We start from the raw sequence: 18,585 nt of genomic DNA on the forward strand, positions 1-18,585 counted from the left end.
TACATGCCAATAATTTTCACTATTGTCATTTAAAAAAAAATCAAACAAAAAAAACATTTTTTCATGTTAAAATATCACATTTATTGAAGTTCTCCTTTGAAATAAATAAAGTTTGGAAAATATATAGAATCACAACACTTTATAATGGAATGTTACATAGATATGATACATCTGATATGTTTTATTTGGTGGATTACAAGAAAAAGTCCACTGACATAGGCAAAACACAAATTATAGAGTAGGTATTTGTCATTCACATTTACTGCGAATATTCTTTTATTCCAAAGGTAACTTTTTTCTTGCATAGGTTCAATTAACAAGATGTTGCATACATTTAAGTTGCAAAAATATATATCAAGGCACATTTGTAAACAATAACTTTTTCTTCCAAAATCATTTGATTTTTTTTTTAAATAAATCATTATTTTTCTTCGAAAAAATCAACTTATAAATATAATTTACTTTTGAAATATATTCATAAAATAGCCAATTTAGCCCGTAAGTGTAATGAAGTTTGAACCCAAATTTTTGTTTAAATGGTGTGGAGATTTAGTAAGAAAATTCAGCCTCAATTCAACCGTTTTATACTAAATACTAACAACATTAATACTCAAGTCTCTTAGAGTCAAAGGTGCAACAGCAAGGCTACCTAGTGACCACAGATTAGAAATTGACAACACTGACCACACGACAAGTACGTCAGGACGGACGTCAATTAAGGGCCACTTGTGATCTCACTAAAATCCAGTGGAAGGACGGATTCTTGATACTAAATGGTTTTGGTAATAAGAAATTAGATTTGTTAAAATTAATCTTTTACATTATTGTACTTTTTTTGTACATTGAAAGAATAACAAATATTTCTCTCAGACATTTGAATAAGAAGGCAGTGGCTTAAAAACACATCACAAAAACAGAAAGCAAACATGAAAATTACTAACACAATTCTGTGTTTGTATATTGCTACGTTATTATTCTATTGCTCTTGCATAAATATAAGAATTGAAATTTAATTATTTTCAGGAAAATAAATTAAATTTCATAATGAAGTGAAATATTCTTTTTTTTTAACAAACTCTCAAATGTAGTCTTAAAATTCTTTTCAATGAAGCATTTTCTATGTTCAGAAAATGATACAGCTTTCTTTGTATATAGTTGAAGTTATTCAAGAATGTAAAATTTTGGATAATGATATAGCAGGAACTTTTTCATAAAGTAGAACAAGCGTTAAATAGAGACATATAATTCATTTTTATCACAGATATGCTTATTGTTAAACACTGACAAAATATCATACAAAATAAATACTACATGTCAAAAATTCAATTCTGACGAAAACAAAATTATTCTTCACTTTTTCACTACTGACAATACCTTTTATTATATTTTATATACAAAACTTATACATGTTTAACAAAAAATATATCTTTGTACAATTTCATTATCAAAGCCACAAAATACATATTTCCACAAAAAAAGAAATTACATAAACAGCAATATTTGTTCACACATTGATAATCTGGCTTCAGACTGTTTTCAATAAATCAATACACATTCAGTCATTACATGACTAATATTATACATATTTGTTCATTTACACAATACATACATAAGCACTTCATCAAATTTTAAAACAAAATGTAACAAAATAAATTGGTCCAATTTCAAGAATTGTCTTCCTAAACACACAATTATTATTTTTTCTTCTTTCCACCGCCAGGAGATTTATTTCCCTTGGCACTTTTCCCTCTTTTTGGTGATTTTGTTTCAGATTCTGCTTTTGATGCTGCTTCCTTTTCAGCAAGGTCTTCTAAACGTTTTCTTTCTGCCTCTAAATAAGTTTGTCTAAATGCTTCTCTAGGTTTGTTAATTTCTTCTCTAGCTTTATCAAGTATAACCTAAAAAAACCAGCAGTTTATGAAATTAAATCAATATTGAAAAAATATGCAATTTTTAAAGTAAATGTTTAAAAGTTGGCCTTTTAAATCACAGACATAATGACATTTCAATGTTTTGGTAATATGAATGGGAGGTAGCAACTTCACAATATTAAAAAGAATTCTACCATCTGTCACTTATTGCCAGCTTAATTATTGTTGTAGGGAAAACTGAACAAAACAAAAGTAATCATGTGTTACCCATTATTGTTGAAGTGGTCCATTCTTCTAAATGTTAGAGAGATTTGTTTTAAACAGTGTAATATATGGAAACCTAAATTGTTTCAAGAGTGAATCAGTAATTCTTAGGTAAAGTAACCTGATGCAACATATTCCACCTCAGCAGAAGTGATTCAAAACATAGCAATTGTTTCAATAGTTGTTTTATAAAAAAATCTAAATGAAAAAGAAAAGAATGGTTCTTGTTCTTGCATCAATGTAATGAATATTTGTATCAATGTTCAACTGTTAATGATCCACATTAAATCATGTGTTCTAAACTCATTTACAATGCATCAAATTCAATTAGAATGAATATATATACCAACAGCAAGTTTAAAAGTTAATAAATACTATATTGAACTCAATTTTTAAACCAAACACAATAAAATAGAATAATATAAGAATATTTGGCATGCCAACAAAAAACAAAGTAGAAAAGTCAAGCAAGCAGGCTACATTAATTAATTTCTAGTTTATCATCCTCTTTCAACCAAAGTATTATTAGAAAAAAGAATTTCCAACTGACATTTAATAAAAACTGTCATAAAGTCAATAGAAATAAATGAAGGAAAGAAAAATTCCATGGTAGGAGGGATTGAAATTCAAAAATTAATTCATGTAGCCTTACATTCTGGGTTTTCTGTATGACTGAGTACAAATAAGTTGAGTACTAGATAAACTTTATTTGCTGTAGAAATTATATTCTAGCTTATGGAGTAAAACTGGAAGGATCATTTAAAAAAAAAATGTATCTTAGTAATATGTAACAGAATCAAGTAAAATTAATAATTATAGGTTTCATAACGAGTGAGAATTAGATATCGATTGATATCAACTCGAGTTATTTAATTTCAATAATAATAAACGAGCCTATGGCGAGTTTATTATTATTGAAATTAAATAACGAGAGTTGATATCAAGCGATATCTAATTCTCACAAGTTGTTAAACCTATTTCTCTTATGGCAACAAGTTGTATGTGCGTGGCCTATTTGTTGCGAGTTGTGTTGCTACGGCCGTTTTTCTTTGCAACGCGTACTGATCTGTATACTTTTTGAACTAATATGGTTTTATTTTATTCGCTCAAGGCTGATTTTATATATTTAAAAATGAGATGACTAAGTTTAATTCAAACGATATTGAATTATCACAAGCTGTAAAACGTATGGTAAAAAACAAATGTTTTTATGATTATTTTCGTGGCGAGAGTTGTTGCTACGGGCGTCATCTGTTTTACCGGAAGTAAACAATCAGTTGTCAAGAAAAAAAGTAGTCCCGGCATGACCTTTTCCAGTGAATAATGACCTGATCAACGGCCAATGAAAATATTGGAAATTTACGAGATAAGCCAATCAAATTAACGTAATTTTGATATCATTTTTTCATATCACACTCCGTACGGTGTGATACGAAAAATATCTATTCACGTGGGAGTTAGATAACAGGCCCCAACCATAAGAGAATATTGAATATAATCTTTAAAAAATATATAAATTATAATTCTTTTAGAAAGTTAATAGAAAATTTGTATATTGTTTTATTTTTTCCCGCTATCACTTGTGTGATTTTCTTCAATAAAACTTAGACCATTGTGATCCATACACATTAAATGTACTGTATTTCATGATAGAAAGCCCAGATCTTATAACAATGAAATTAAAGTGATTATACAAGCAGGCAGATATTTAGCACTGTTTTATGAGAGGTGGCCTTGTTCTTCCATATAAATAATCTTTAGCATTGTTATAAGCGTCTCTGCTAATATCAGTTATCTCCTAAAAATCAATGGTACAAACATATGGCAAAATAAATGGCAAGTCTCAGTCAACCCTCAAACCAGTTAGAAACAAATTTTAGTGGAATAGAATATATTCTTTGAGACTGTCTCTTTAGGAAAATATATTGGTAAAGTTTTTACAAGACTAAAACTTATGATATTTCAAAACAAATGATTGAATATAGTTTGTGCAAGCCATATATTACAGGTTGTTTTAGGCTAGCTGTTAATGTATTGATAAATTTTAGAACTTTGAATTTAAGATGTGATTGCAAGGTGGTGAAAAGATGAAATAATAAGAAAGCCCTGATTCAAGATGACATAAGGAAAAGCTTGTAATGAATTTTGACAAGTGCACGACTCTAAACAAAGGTGTCAGATGGAAGCTACAAACACTTAGTAAGCTATAGAAACCTTATTACCTGTAACTCTTCACATTCCTCAAGTTGCCTGATTTTAATTTGATTTCTGTTTTGTTTATCAGTATCCCGCCATGTTTTGACCTGGTTTCTGAATTGGTTGTATTCATCAACTTCCTGTTTCTGTTCCTCATCCCGTCGTCGTATCTCCTCATCATCCAAATACCTCGGCTCCCTTGATCCTTTCCTGTAATGTTGTATCACATCATTTTAGGGTTTAGTGATATTACATATTTAACTTTTAAATTGACATGTATTTATACATAACAGGGAGAAAAAAAATGTTATAAAACATTCTCAATCTTATCAAATAAGTATCTGCATTCTGCCAATAAGCAAGAAACCTCAAGTAGGTCATTGACAAACATCAATAATACATATGGAGTAATGATAGAAGCTAGTAATTTTCATAATATGTCTGTTTTCCAAAATTTATGATTATAATCATGATAATAAAGCAAAGTTATTAATGTCTTATCTTTGCAATAGTTTGACTCAAAGACACAATGACATTCTAAACCGCACCGCTCTAATCAAATTACCTTATAAATGGAGAAACATCCAAAGGTGCCAACATTTCTTTAGGTGTGGGTGGTCGTGGAGGTTCCAATGTAAGGTTTTCATCCCCTGCTTCGTGTAGGGACATGGGAGTAGGAGGTGGCATTACATCTCCCTCCTCCTCTGATTTCTTCTCTTCCCCGCCTTCTTCTTCCTCTTTGTCTGGATGTAACTTGATGGTGTGTGTGCTCAAATACTTCAGTCTGGACTGTAATGCCTGTAAGATGAATATAAACAGTTACTTCAGTCTGGACTGTAATGCCTGCAAGATGAATATAAACAGTTACTTCAGTCTGGACTGTAATGCCTGTAAGATGAATATAAACAGTTACTTCAGTCTGGACTGTAATGCCTGTAAGATGAATATAAACAGTTATGTACAGTTTCAAATTGAATTCAGTGCATGTTTTTATATTTCCCACATTTCAAAATTTCCCTTTTTTTCCCCTAAACTGTAGAACAAATAATGAAAATATTCTGTTTAAAACTATTTTTTTTCAAACTTTAACTCAAAAATGACATTTTTAATGTTCAAAAAAAGAATGTAAGACAATCATTTATAATGGTTTTAAAAGTACATTTAATACAATGATTAAAACTGGTCTTTTGCCCTGTTAATTTGATTCTCTAAAGTCCGTTTCTGACCAAAAAAAAAAAAAAAAATCCCTAAAATCAGGTTTCTGATGGAGAATATCATATCTTCCAAGTATATTAGAAAAATAATACTGAAACTTAAGAAGGCCACAGGCTGAATATCTAAAATAATCACTACAATAACATATTATTAATGTCATTACATCTCTTTATATATGAAACAATTGAATACCTTTGCTGCACGTCCTGGTTGGGCAGTCTCCCAGGCTTTCTTCATGGCTCGGATTTCATCTGCTCTCTCAGTGTCTTTCTTTACTTCAATATTTTCCTACAGAAATTAAGGTAGAAATTAATCAATCTGATAATCTTTTAATCAAACATCTCCCTTATCCCTCTGTTTTACCTCAATATTTCTCATTTTTAAGTTTAACTTATACAGAACAAAAACTTATACAGTACTCCATGAAATATAAAATATCAGTTGCTTTAAAAACAAGGAAATTATGAATCAACATTTGGTAAAAACAACAATTCTTAAACCCTTAATTGTACATGAAAACAGTGAGACTAATGTACTGTCAGATATAGTACTCACCGATTCTTTATCGTCACTGACAACTCTTAATGTCCAATGAGGTTTACTCTGGTCAAAGGCTTGTGATGGTGGACGTGATCCTTTCCCGTCTTTATCTTTGTCCTTTCCTTTGTCTTTGCCTCCTTTTCCTCCTTTAGCTCCTGACTTATTTGTACTTGCAGATGCAGGGACTTTTTCTTGTTTTGGTGGAGAAGCAGGTCTCTCTTTGTTGGCAACTAGAAAAAAATGGTAATTGATGAACTTAATTTCAAATCAAACAATCAAAGAGACAATGTTAAGAAATATTTAATTATGTGAGTTTATGTAAAATAAGAAATTTATGAAAAATAAAAAGAATTTTGGCAAGATGGAAAAAATAAATCAAATAGGATAGGTAATAAATCCTTTGATTTTTCTGTAACTAAAAAGGTCAAGTACCGGTTTATATAATGAAAAATAACCCTATTACAATATATGACAGTTATAAAAATAATGATATCTACTTTGTCTAGTATATGCACTATATGTTTTTTTTTATAATGATATGATGGTGTGTTTATAAAAATAATAATAGTTTTATCCTACAAGGGAAAAATAGCTGAAAAAGAGATATTTAGGGTGTTATATCTACAGATCACAAATATATGAAGGAACATATAGAAATATAAATTTAGTACATTTAGGTAAGGGTAAGCCTAATTTAAAAGTCATAATAATTCAACTAAAAAAAATCCCACACCATGTTTTTTTAAAAGCAATGAAATAATTAAAGCTATAAAAAATTACCATCTACATCATTTGATTCAGTGGGACCTGTAAAACATATATTTGGTTGAAAAAAGAAAAAAATCTACTAATAAAATCTCGAGTGTCTGAGTACCATACACCAGTCTACTCCCTGCTAAAGAAACTATCCAAATAATATAACACTTAGTTTCAATATTGGAATATTAATGGGGTGTTCATCAATATTGGTAATCAATGTCCTCAGTAGATTTTTCTCTTAAAATGCCTAAAGATTGGAGGATTTGTCATTTACCAGATAACTGAAGTTTTCCTAAGACATTTGCAGGAAGAAGAAAAAGTTTTAGAATATTTTTTCCTTCAAAGCAACATTGAAAAAATTACTCATGAAATTGTAAATTTTTTCAATCCCTTCAAAATGGCACCCATAAAATGAGTTTCTTCATTGGTCTTATTTTCAATCATATTTTTCCAGTCAACTTAAGTTCCCTTTTTTGCTACAAAGTCCTGAAGAGTAAAATCTGGAGATGATATAATTTTTTGCTACCAACATTCATATTGTATCTTCAGCATGTACTCTGTACATCATCTCTACCGCAAGAGTACTTCTGCAAACTTTTGTTGTCTCTTATTTCTAAGGTGTGACTTACAGAAATTAAGTCAGGTATTTGCAAATATGTCTCCACATAAAATACATACAGAGTTCAAATCTTGAATTCATTTTTCCTGTTTATATATTATATGAATTGTAAATCTCTTTTGAGTCAGATAATATTTTTGAATTACTATAAATGGAAAAGCTTTTCACAATTAATTTGAAAAAATTGGAAGAAAATGTGTGTTAAAAAAAAGCATGCAATTGTATTTTAGAAGAATCTAACCATCACCCTTAGATCAGAAAAAAAACCACAGAAGTCTGACCATTACCACTGAATTTGAAAACCAAACAAGATTTTTTTCATGGAATATAGAAGAAAAATGAGATAGATCTCAATATACATGGTAATAAATTCAAACATATACTTTCTATCCACTCAATAATAACAGAGAGATTGAGGTATTAAGAAAAGAATACAAAAAGATGTAACAAATTCTTTTTACCCTTTGACCCAGGTAAATATATATAATTGATAACATGCATAATGGGAAGGAAGAAGACTGAAACAAGTCAATTCTATTACTCAACCTTTCACTAAGGTGCTGCTAGTTATCATCTTTGAACGGACACTCATCATTTTATTTTTAAAACCTGATGATGGTTTACTGTTTTTTTCCTCCTCAATGGCTTCCAGCTCAGTTTCTTCATCAGGTCGTATAGCTTTATATAACAAATGTAAGCAATGCTCACTGATTAATTTGGAAGATACTGTGGGCCTGATTTTCACGTATGTATATCCTTGTTAACAAGTGTTTGACATAGAGAAATGACTGACCTGTATGTGATTATGTTGTTTTGAAAGTAAATAAACATATGATGCTATCAAAATGGCAATACTTTCACATGTTATCTTTGCAAAACCTTCAAATTCACCCAACCGAACAAGAACTAAAGGTGCAGTGTTTACAATCTAAATGGAAGGAAATTCTTATACAACTGCATACCAAATATAATTGACTTATTAAAAGTAATTCCCCTTAAATTCCCCACAAACTTAAATATATAAGCTAGGCGAGGGTTCCATAGTCAATGAACCAATGACTGAGGGAATGGGTCCATATAGTCATTATGAAAATGAAATATACTTATGTTAAAACTACTGCATACCAAATATTATTGACCTACATAAGTGGTTAACCAGAACCTATAACCAAGCTTAGAGCTAAAAATATTAACCCAAACCTTAGTAGTAATAACCAAGCTTACAGATAAAATATTAACCAGAACCTATAACCAAGCTGACAGATAAAAATATTAACCCAAACTTTAGTAGTAATAACCAAGCTTACAGATAAAATATTAACCAGAACCTATAACCAAGCTTACAGATAAAATATTAACCCAAACTTTAGTAGTAATAACCAAGCTTACAGATAAAATATTAACCAGAACCTATAACCAAGCTTACAGATAAAATATTAACCAGAACCTATAACCAAGCTTACAGAAACAAATATTAAACCCCACCTATCTAACTTAATTATAACCAGCACTACTGTGGATTCATATTTTTAAGTCCGTACCAATTTTCGTGGATTAAGGAAAACATACTTGTTCGTGGATATTTAATTTCGTGGTTTTGTGCAAGTCTGCATACAACCATATAGGAAATTTGCTATTTGGTGAATATTTAATTTCGTGTTCACCTATACCCAAAAAATCCACAAAAATTGGTATCCAATGAATAATAATGAATTCATAGTAATTAAAACTTATTCAGCGAACACAATAAAAGATCTTGAACTAGACTGTATTATGAGCTTACTTTTCAGATCATTTTTCTCCATTTCCTTTAACATTTGTACAAATGCCCAGCTAGATTCTCCCAGTGGCCAGCTATCTTTCTCCACGGTAGCCTGGATTACATACTTGTGACTCTGTACAGTATAATAGGAATCAATACTGATTTATTTATAAGTAAATTCTATAATAACATAACTTAACATAGTTTGTTTTCTTCTTTTAATATGTTTAAAACAATATCATTTGCATTGCATAATTGTTTGAACAACTAGTTTCGACTGGAAAATATTTTGTGTAATGGAGTTACAAAAACTTAACTATACATGGTGAAACTGTTAACTTACACTTTTCAATCAAATAAAAATAATTCAATATCAGCAGTATTGAAAGCTCACAAGAATAATACTTTTTTTTTTAATATGAGAACTAAGTATTTTTGACGCCATCCATCTATCATTATATCATATGGGAGAGGAATTTGTAAAAGTGAAAATTCACTTGTTTTCCAATCCTAATAAAACTGTCTTATTTTAATGTTTACTGTAATATTTTCAAAATAAAATATTGTTTATGAAAATTAAATCCCATTTGGGAATAAACTAATCAACTTATCTTCATTCCATTTGTTTTGCCAAAAAACTCATGCAACTAGCTCAGGAATGATGAAAATAGAAAACACATGCAAAATGTGACCTTACCTTGACCTCTTGATCACCTTCACCATCACTCAGTGCAGCATCTGAATGGTGACTTGACCTCTGAAAATATTGCACGAATCACATCACACACCATGACCTATTGCTTTTCATTTCATGTGCTTTTATAGATAATAAAGAGGTGTTATCATTACATATCCAAATTGAAGAAATAGTAGTCAGAGACTATGAATAGTGTCTATCACATACAAAGTTGTGCAGTGTTGTGTAATTATACTGATTTCTCTAGTGAAAACATTCTTCCAAAGAACTTGCATAGAAATGTAAATCTATAGTTATTATCTAATAGGTAATGTGGAACTTGATCGTCTTTTTAATTTTGATTAGTTAGCAAATTTGGATATAGAAAAGCAATGTATTTGTGACTATTTTAATTCAAATTAAAAATCAATATTTTTTGTCATTTCTTAAATAACCATTATTTCAAATATAGGACATCACATTTATTTACAAAGGGAGATAATGCAGATTGTTTACTTTTACTGTTAAACAACACTATAATTTGTAGAGCATTTTATTTTAGAACAAAATATGCACATTAAAAAAATCCCACATGCTATTGTTAAACAAGATTTGCACTGGGTTGGTGAACTACTTTAGGGATAAATCATGTCAAAATTATAGAAAACTTCATCAACTTTATCTCAAAATATGAACAAATTTATGCTAAGGGGTCCCTTATTCAATTTTTCAATTTTCCTGATTCAGACATATCCAGATAAATTGTGTTTTGTTAATAATACTGTAATGAATCATGTTTTTCTAAAAATGAACTTAACCTGGATGTAATTACAAAGATTCAAACTGTTTCCTTTTTATAATAAATGTGCTAATACACAAACAAGACTTAATGATTGCATGTGCATGGAATGAAAATATATACAAATTCTACGGCAGCCACAGCATGCTCAATGATTCCCACCCCACACACTAACTTCTCACTATACTTACAGAAGCAGTCCTTTCTATACTTTTAGCAGAACTCGTTCTTTTTCCACCCTTCCCAACATTCTCTTTACTTCCTCCTTTTCCCCCCTTTTCTTTGGAATCTTTGTTGGCTGTAAATAAATATGAGGACTAATATAAGAAAAGGAAATAAATATGTGAGTGATAAAACATTATTTCTTAACAAAAATTTGAGACTTTAAACATTTTAAAATACAAATTATGTTGTTTTTTGAAGGAAGGAAAATAAATGGGTTTATATATCTATGGAAGTAGTAATTATGTCATCTTCCTGATGATATTGAAAACGAGGTTTTGAGGGCATAATGGAGAGCATTTTAAAGAAAGTGGTCATACTTTCACATTCTACCAGTATGTCTAGCATCATTTAGGAAATGTATCTCATTGGCTATCATACCACATCTTCTTATTTTCATATGGTCATACTTACAAGCTCTAGAACTAGGTCTAGGGTCATTAGGGTCATAGTCCCTATAGAAGATAAATGCCGGTAAAACTGCATGACCTTTTCCAGTGGTGCTGGCTACTTCCACATTCTTGTCCAGTACAGTGAGTTTTATATAGACATCAGTTTTGGAAGTGTTTAGCTGGATGCTTCCCACATGGTCCTCTAATACTTTAACAGTGTACCTGATGGAAATAAACAGTGTCAAAGTTATATAAAACAATACATGCCTTGATAAAATTCTGACTGATTCATCAATTTTCTTCCCCCTTTCTGACTAAACTTAACTTTAACCTGTAGAAAATACACCTAATATTAGCTAATTGCCACTAGGCTGCTGTCTAACCATTGCAATTGCCTTATGTATAAAAACTATATTTGAAATACTCAAATTAACAAAAATCATATCCTTACAATTAAAAACTCAATTGAAATTCTCAAATAACATCAATGTAACTTTTACGCAATACTTCCTCCTCTCCCCTCTTTTTTTAAAATTAGTTAAAGCATAATATTTTTGTTCTTGTTCCAATATTTTCCAGCACATTACTGTACGTATATTTATTCATTCAACTGTGCAACCTCATTTCAGCAAATTATATATACAATAATGAAAATACTAAATACCTAAGAATAACGTTTTTAGGATTTGGAATATAGTAGTCTTTCTCTTCTATACATCTGAAGTTACTGTTGAGTTCACTCTTGGAGGGATTTGAGGGGTCAGGTTTAGGGAGAGGACTGAGGGATCCAATCATTCTCATCCTCCATCGTCCACTAGGTATACCCTGGTCAGTTGTCCTTGCTGTTGCCACAAATGTGTATCCTTTCTGTAATGAGAATTTAAAATCCAATGCTTATGCCATTAATTATTTCTTTTATTTGTAGTAAATGCATCTTTATAGATAAAACTTAATAAGTACATTTAAACTTCTTTTTTCTTCTTCTCTTTTTAAAGAAATAATTAACTTTTTCAAACTTTTTTCATAAGGCCAACTAAAATTAATTAGTAGATTTTCATCCAAAATTTTGAAAAAAATGGGGCGGGTGGGAGGATTTTATTTTTTTAATTTTATTTCATATGAAACCCTCTTGTCACGAGTTCTTCGTACAGCAAGGTATAAACAAGTGTAAAATATATATTATAATATATTATGATAATAAGCTTATGTCATGTATATACATGCCGTATAAGGGACTATAAGGAATCATAATATATAATTTTTCAAACTCTTAAATAAATATCTAATTTGCAACCACTGTTATACATGTACATGTAAATTTGCCCCTTTAGAAACCTATTTATAGTAAACATCAAAAACGAAGAGAAATACTCTCTTCACTATACCTACACCAAATTTATTTTGCTTTCTAAGCAATTATTTGTAGTCCCCATAAATTAAGAAAATGTACATGTATTGGTACAATTGTATGCCACACAAGTATTATGAATACAGAATAAAATGAAAACTCAGTGTTGAAAGTCATTATGATGTAAAACATGAACTTCACCAAAAACAAAGTTGTTGTTTAATGACTACATTGAGGGTATTGTCCCTGTTTGGATAGAGAGTGTTCGCTGTTTGTCAAAAAAAAACGACAGCCTTGGGTAAATCTAACAGCTTGCTATACATGCTATAATAAAATGCGTTTGTTTGTCGACTTTTTTTGTTCATTATACGGCCATAAATCTAACAAGTTCGTGCTTGTGTCAATTTCTTTAATCCAGTCATATTTTTTTTGTACCAATTTGTTCCACGATTCTTGCGTTTTGGATATCATTCACAGTCGAAGTTTCCTGACATAGTCATAAATTAAAAAAAATACGTATAATCTAATGAATCACACTCAGGAATCACATTTGTGACATACCGCAATTTGCGTTTTTGGACACAGTGTTTTACTCGTAACTCGAATATTTCATACATGCCCTTCTCGTAATCTATCTTAATTCTCGGTAGATGATGTTGTCATCAGAGAGCAGCACAATATGTCAACTTGATCATTTTCGTTAGATTACTTGAAGAAATACAAAACCGAAATTTAAAAGAGGAAGTTTTGAATGAAACGAAATAATCGAATGTTCCCGGTAACGAACATGAACAAAATCCGGAAATCATATTTTTTTTATTTTTGAAAATGAAAAAATCGGGGCGGGACGATTTCAGAGGGGCGGGCGGGGATGAAAATCTATCAATTAATTTTAATTGGCCTAAAAACAAAATCAAACAATCTATACAATTTCTACCTTCAAAAGAAATACACTTTTTTTTACTTTAAAACTGTGATAATGAATTTACTAGTATACCTCAACACCACACGATTAATTACAAATTCATGGTATTTTATATCTGTCCAAGAAGGAATTATTACCTTATTTTTCTTGTAAACATGAGGTGCTACTTTCTGGAAAACCCTTGGTATCTCTTCCCCTGTATCGTTATTGATAACTTGTAACATACATGTGTTAATACCAACATACATCTTAGGTACCGCTAACATCTCCTCTGTTACATGGAAGATATCCCTGAAAACACAAAACAATCCTTTCATATAGTTACTTATATTCTACTATATCTTCAAGTCGGTCTCCATTAAAGGAGTCATCAGAAGTGTTTTAATTTTAATAAAGAATTTATAAAGTGTTTTTTTTAAAAGTGCTAAATGATAATGATATTTGAAGAAAATCTCTTCTATTGATCGTTTCAATGATGAAAAGTTAATGTTGTCAAATTCAATTTGATTGTGAAAACACAAAAAACTTACAAAAACACAGAATCCGATTATTGAAATGATGTAAGAGACTGGGGTTGTTCTACCAACCACATGGAACTGAGATTACTGTAGAAATATTATTTCACTAATGACACTATTGAGATGACCAATTGATAGTGACTACTTACCTAAAGACAACAAACCAAGAGTTTGGAGGATGGTCTGGATACTGACCACTGTAATCATCATAAGATATCTTGTTCCATTCATCTTTATGGAAAGGATACTTGACCATTACATCTGGGTCCAGTTTGAACATATATCTGTAATATGTTGACAAAAATTATTGAGTCTCGTATTGATATGTACTAATGAACTCATAGTAAAGTTAAAAAAATTTTGTTTGATTATTAGAGCATGTTAGCAACACATGCTTTTATTTTAAGGAACTCTTTATTTTGATTTTCTATGGAAAAAGCTTCATATAAGGTTTCAATATATTTTAATGCTGAGTCTTGTTTGGTGATTAAATTCTTTTTTTTTTTTTTATCATTTCTGACTTTGACCCATTATTTTACCTGAATAGAGATAATCCATATTGTTCAGCGTTCTGTTCTAAGACAGCCCAGGATTTCTGTAGAGTTTCTGATACTTTCTTGTTTACTTCAGTTCCTGGAAAAGTATAAACCAAATTCAAATAGAACTTTCATGGCAATACATAGGTATTAGACACTTATATATGTACACTGGGGAATGTAATTCAGTCTACAAAGTCATTTATCTTTATACAGGTGTATATAAGGTCTTTTTATATTCAAATGCAGTTCTATGAGTTTTAAATGCATACAAAATTTCTTTAAAGTCCCCAAAACACCACCTAATTATATATATTTTTAGCATGAAGTGGCTTCTTTCTTAAGTTATATTTCTTTCAATTACTTTATGAAGAAATTAACAGATTTTCTCAAAATAAAGAAGTAAATTGCACTGACCAGGAGTTCTAGCCTGTGTCATCTTTCTGACCCATGAGCCTCTCCAATTTCTCTGGATTTTAACCAAAGCAATCTGTTCATCAGGGGTCATTTCCCTGTAATGTGAAGAAAAACACGATAAGTATAATTAGAATTTATCAAGCAAAACCAAATAAGTCAATAGAAAATTATCATCTTGAAGACTCAATACAGTAAAGTTAGAAACCAAAAATATCTAATCAGTCCTAACTTATTTATCTATGTAATTTATTTACAGCAATAAAATAAAAAATCTTACTTGCAACAGATGAGATGTCTCAATATGTCATCCATGTTTAAATGATCATAAACATCATAATTACCATAGGGACATATTGTGGTAACACAGTCAATATTGTTGTTAGACCATTTTTAAAACAGTTAGACAAAAAAAGTGAAGAAAAAATAGTAGCCAAGCTGTACTTTTTTTGGACCATGGACACCTGGATCCCTGCATTTTTCCTTCCTATTATCAGACTAATATGATAAGACTGACCTATTTGCCCACTGGTTTTCTGCTTTATCTGCTTCTCCTGAAGTAAATAATATTCAGTTTTCAATAACAAATCAACTGTATTATTACTGATCTACTATCAAAACATAATAAAATGAAACAATATAAAAATGGATTTTTAAAATTGTAAAACTGACAAAAGATTGTACCATCAATAACAATCGGAAATTTTTAAGTATAAAATATAATTATAAGCAATAAAATTGTGCACATATAAGCACAACTTATATTTTATCTAAATAAAAGCAGGAAAAAAAATTCAGATTTTTATCTTCTCAATAACTTATCAATTAAGGAAAATGGTTTAAACTTAATTGAAGTGAAACAGAAATACAATACTGTGAATTCAGAAATAATTGGTACTGTTCTTTATTATTCAATTATCATTTTCTGAATTTACAGTTTAAGAACCCTCATAGTTAACTTTTCCCTACAATAGTAAATTAAAAGTCAGAAAGTTATAGATATTTCTAAATATGTGCACTCTAAATAAAACTTTGACTATAGATTGAAAATAAAAACAAAATTAACTTAATTTAATGCAATCCAATCCATAAGAAGATACATAGAAACTACCTTATTAATCATAATTAGCACCCGAAACCTAACGATTTTTTTATTAATTTTCTTTGTTACTGCATAATGCATAATTCCTTCAATTTACTAAGTCTCGTCACCCTGTTTAGTATTCCCAATAGCATCTTTAAATTAGTTATATGTGGAAAATGGTTAAAAATAAAGAAGTATTTGGAAGTATTTAAAGTTAATTTTCAAACCATGACAACATAAATTTAATATAACAAATAAATCAAACTATAAAATTATCATGCAAAACATATCAAAACAATTCTGGCAAATTACAAAGAATTGTGTACCATCAGTTTTTATTCATAATGCATTTTCTAACATTTATAATTGGCAAAATAATGTTTTTACAAGAATTTCCCATATTTTATGGAATTAGAATGTTTTTACAAGAATTTCCCATATTTTATGGAATTAGAATGTTTTTACAAGAATTTCCCATATTTTATGGAATTAGAATGTTTTTGAACTGTTAGTTGAATCCTTAGAACTTTTCAACCTAATAAGGATATGAGAAGTTCAAGATCTTGAATTACCTATATTGTATAAAGACTAAAATGAAACAAATGAAGCTACTTCTCTGAAACTTATAAATAGATCACGAAGGAAATTCCATGATAGGGTTGAAAAGAAAGCCTACCTAAAGTCTGTTCAAGGAGCAGGGAGGACTATATTTTGTCCATCATTTCAAATGAAGTTTATTTCTTAATGATTAATTCTACAAGACTTTATTATATTATTAATCAGATAAATAGTTTTGATGAATATCTGCAAAATTTATTATATGACCTGATGATACACAATAGCTTAAAACTCATGGAAAACTGAAAATTAACTTGCAACAAAAAATACACTACTGTTAAAACCATAAAGCCAGTATACCACATACCCTCTACTGGGGCTGCCTCTAAAGACATGCAGGATAAAAATTAATCACAAAAATATCCCAGCAAAACATGCAATGTATTAATATTGAAAAAACTGTTGAAATGTTATTCTCCAAGCTTTAAATGAAATTAAGAAACAATATACATATAAATTACAGTAGTAATAAAAGGAGAATGTGTCTGATGACATGAAAGCCCTGCTTAAGCTTTGCACTTTTCAAGTTAAAAAAGGGCATAACTTATATACTTAACATGATGTATGAGTTTCATAATATTTTGATGAGGAAAACTTAAGTTACAATGTGAAAACAAAACTGGGACATACAGAAGGATTGGTTGTCAAGGGTAACACTAAATGTCCCCATTGCCTACAGCGGGACATACAGAAGGATGGGTTGTCAAGGGTAACACTAAATGTCCCCATTGCCTACAGCGGGACATACAGAAGGATGGGTTGTCAAGGGTAACACTAAATGTCCCCATTGCCTACAGCGGGACATACAGAAGGATTGGTTGTCAAGGGTAACACTTAATGTCCCCATTGCCTACAGCGGGACATACAGAAGGATTGGTTGTCAAGGGTAACACTAAATGTCCCCATTGCCTACAGCGGGACATACAGAAGGATTGGTTGTCAAGGGTAACACTAAATGTCCCCATTGCCTACAGCGGGACATACAGAAGGATGGGTTGTCAAGGGTAACACTAAATGTCCCCATTGCCTACAGCGGGACATACAGAAGGATGGGTTGTCAAGGGTAACACTAAATGTCCCCATTGCCTACAGCGGGACATACAGAAGGATGGGTTGTCAAGGGTAACACTAAATGTCCCCATTGCCTACAGCGGGACATACAGAAGGATTGGTTGTCAAGGGTAACACTTAATGTCCCCATTGCCTACAGCGGGACATACAGAAGGATTGGTTGTCAAGGGTAACACTAAATGTCCCCATTGCCTACAGCGGGACATACAGAAGGATTGGTTGTCAAGGGTAACACTAAATGTCCCCATTGTCTACAGCGGGACATACAGAAGGATGGGTTGTCAAGGGTAACACTAAATGTCCCCATTGCCTACAGCGGGACATACAGAAGGATGGGTTGTCAAGGGTAACACTAAATGTCCCCATTGCCTACAGCGGGACATACAGAAGGATTGGTTGTCAAGGGTAACACTAAATGTCCCCATTGCCTACAGCGGGACATACAGAAGGATGGGTTGTCAAGGGTAACACTAAATGTCCCCATTGCCTACAGCGGGACATACAGAAGGATGGGTTGTCAAGGGTAACACTAAATGTCCCCATTGCCTACAGCGGGACATACAGAAGGATGGGTTGTCAAGGGTAACACTAAATGTCCCCATTGCCTACAGCGGGACATACAGAAGGATTGGTTGTCAAGGGTAACACTTAATGTCCCCATTGCCTACAGCGGGACATACAGAAGGATTGGTTGTCAAGGGTAACACTAAATGTCCCCATTGCCTACAGCGGGACATACAGAAGGATGGGTTGTCA

The 18,585-nt window shown here is 30.9% G+C and overlaps 1 protein-coding gene across 8 annotated transcripts in view; it reads right to left on the reverse strand.

The window, feature by feature from the left end:
* Positions 1-56: 56 nt before the first annotated feature.
* Positions 57-18,585, reverse strand: part of LOC143048385 (androglobin-like) — an 87,235-nt gene continuing 68,706 nt past the window's right edge. For 4 of the 8 annotated variants that reach the window (XM_076222057.1, XM_076222052.1, XM_076222059.1 and 1 more), the window contains 17 exons: positions 17,066-17,083; positions 15,574-15,610; positions 15,060-15,154; positions 14,646-14,739; positions 14,256-14,390; positions 13,726-13,879; positions 11,980-12,182; positions 11,338-11,537; positions 10,893-10,999; positions 9,924-9,983; positions 9,248-9,359; positions 8,011-8,142; positions 6,102-6,316; positions 5,739-5,834; positions 4,897-5,129; positions 4,358-4,541; positions 57-1,898 (listed from right to left, as the gene is read on the reverse strand). In XM_076222057.1, coding sequence (XP_076078172.1) covers positions 1,695-1,898; positions 4,358-4,541; positions 4,897-5,129; positions 5,739-5,834; positions 6,102-6,316; positions 8,011-8,142; positions 9,248-9,359; positions 9,924-9,983; positions 10,893-10,999; positions 11,338-11,537; positions 11,980-12,182; positions 13,726-13,879; positions 14,256-14,390; positions 14,646-14,739; positions 15,060-15,154; positions 15,574-15,610; positions 17,066-17,083 — 2,279 coding nt within the window. In that variant the 3' untranslated portion in view covers positions 57-1,694. Of the gene's footprint in view, positions 1,899-4,357; positions 4,542-4,896; positions 5,130-5,738; positions 5,835-6,101; positions 6,317-6,866; positions 6,894-8,010; positions 8,143-9,247; positions 9,360-9,923; positions 9,984-10,892; positions 11,000-11,337; positions 11,538-11,979; positions 12,183-13,725; positions 13,880-14,255; positions 14,391-14,645; positions 14,740-15,059; positions 15,155-15,573; positions 15,611-17,065; positions 17,084-18,585 lie in introns of all 8 variants that reach the window. The other 4 variants (XM_076222056.1, XM_076222060.1, XM_076222055.1 and 1 more) reach the window with 3 other exon arrangements.

Source organism: Mytilus galloprovincialis, chromosome 10 (genome assembly GCF_965363235.1).
Source record: "Mytilus galloprovincialis chromosome 10, xbMytGall1.hap1.1, whole genome shotgun sequence".
NCBI lineage: Eukaryota > Metazoa > Mollusca > Bivalvia > Mytilida > Mytilidae > Mytilus > Mytilus galloprovincialis.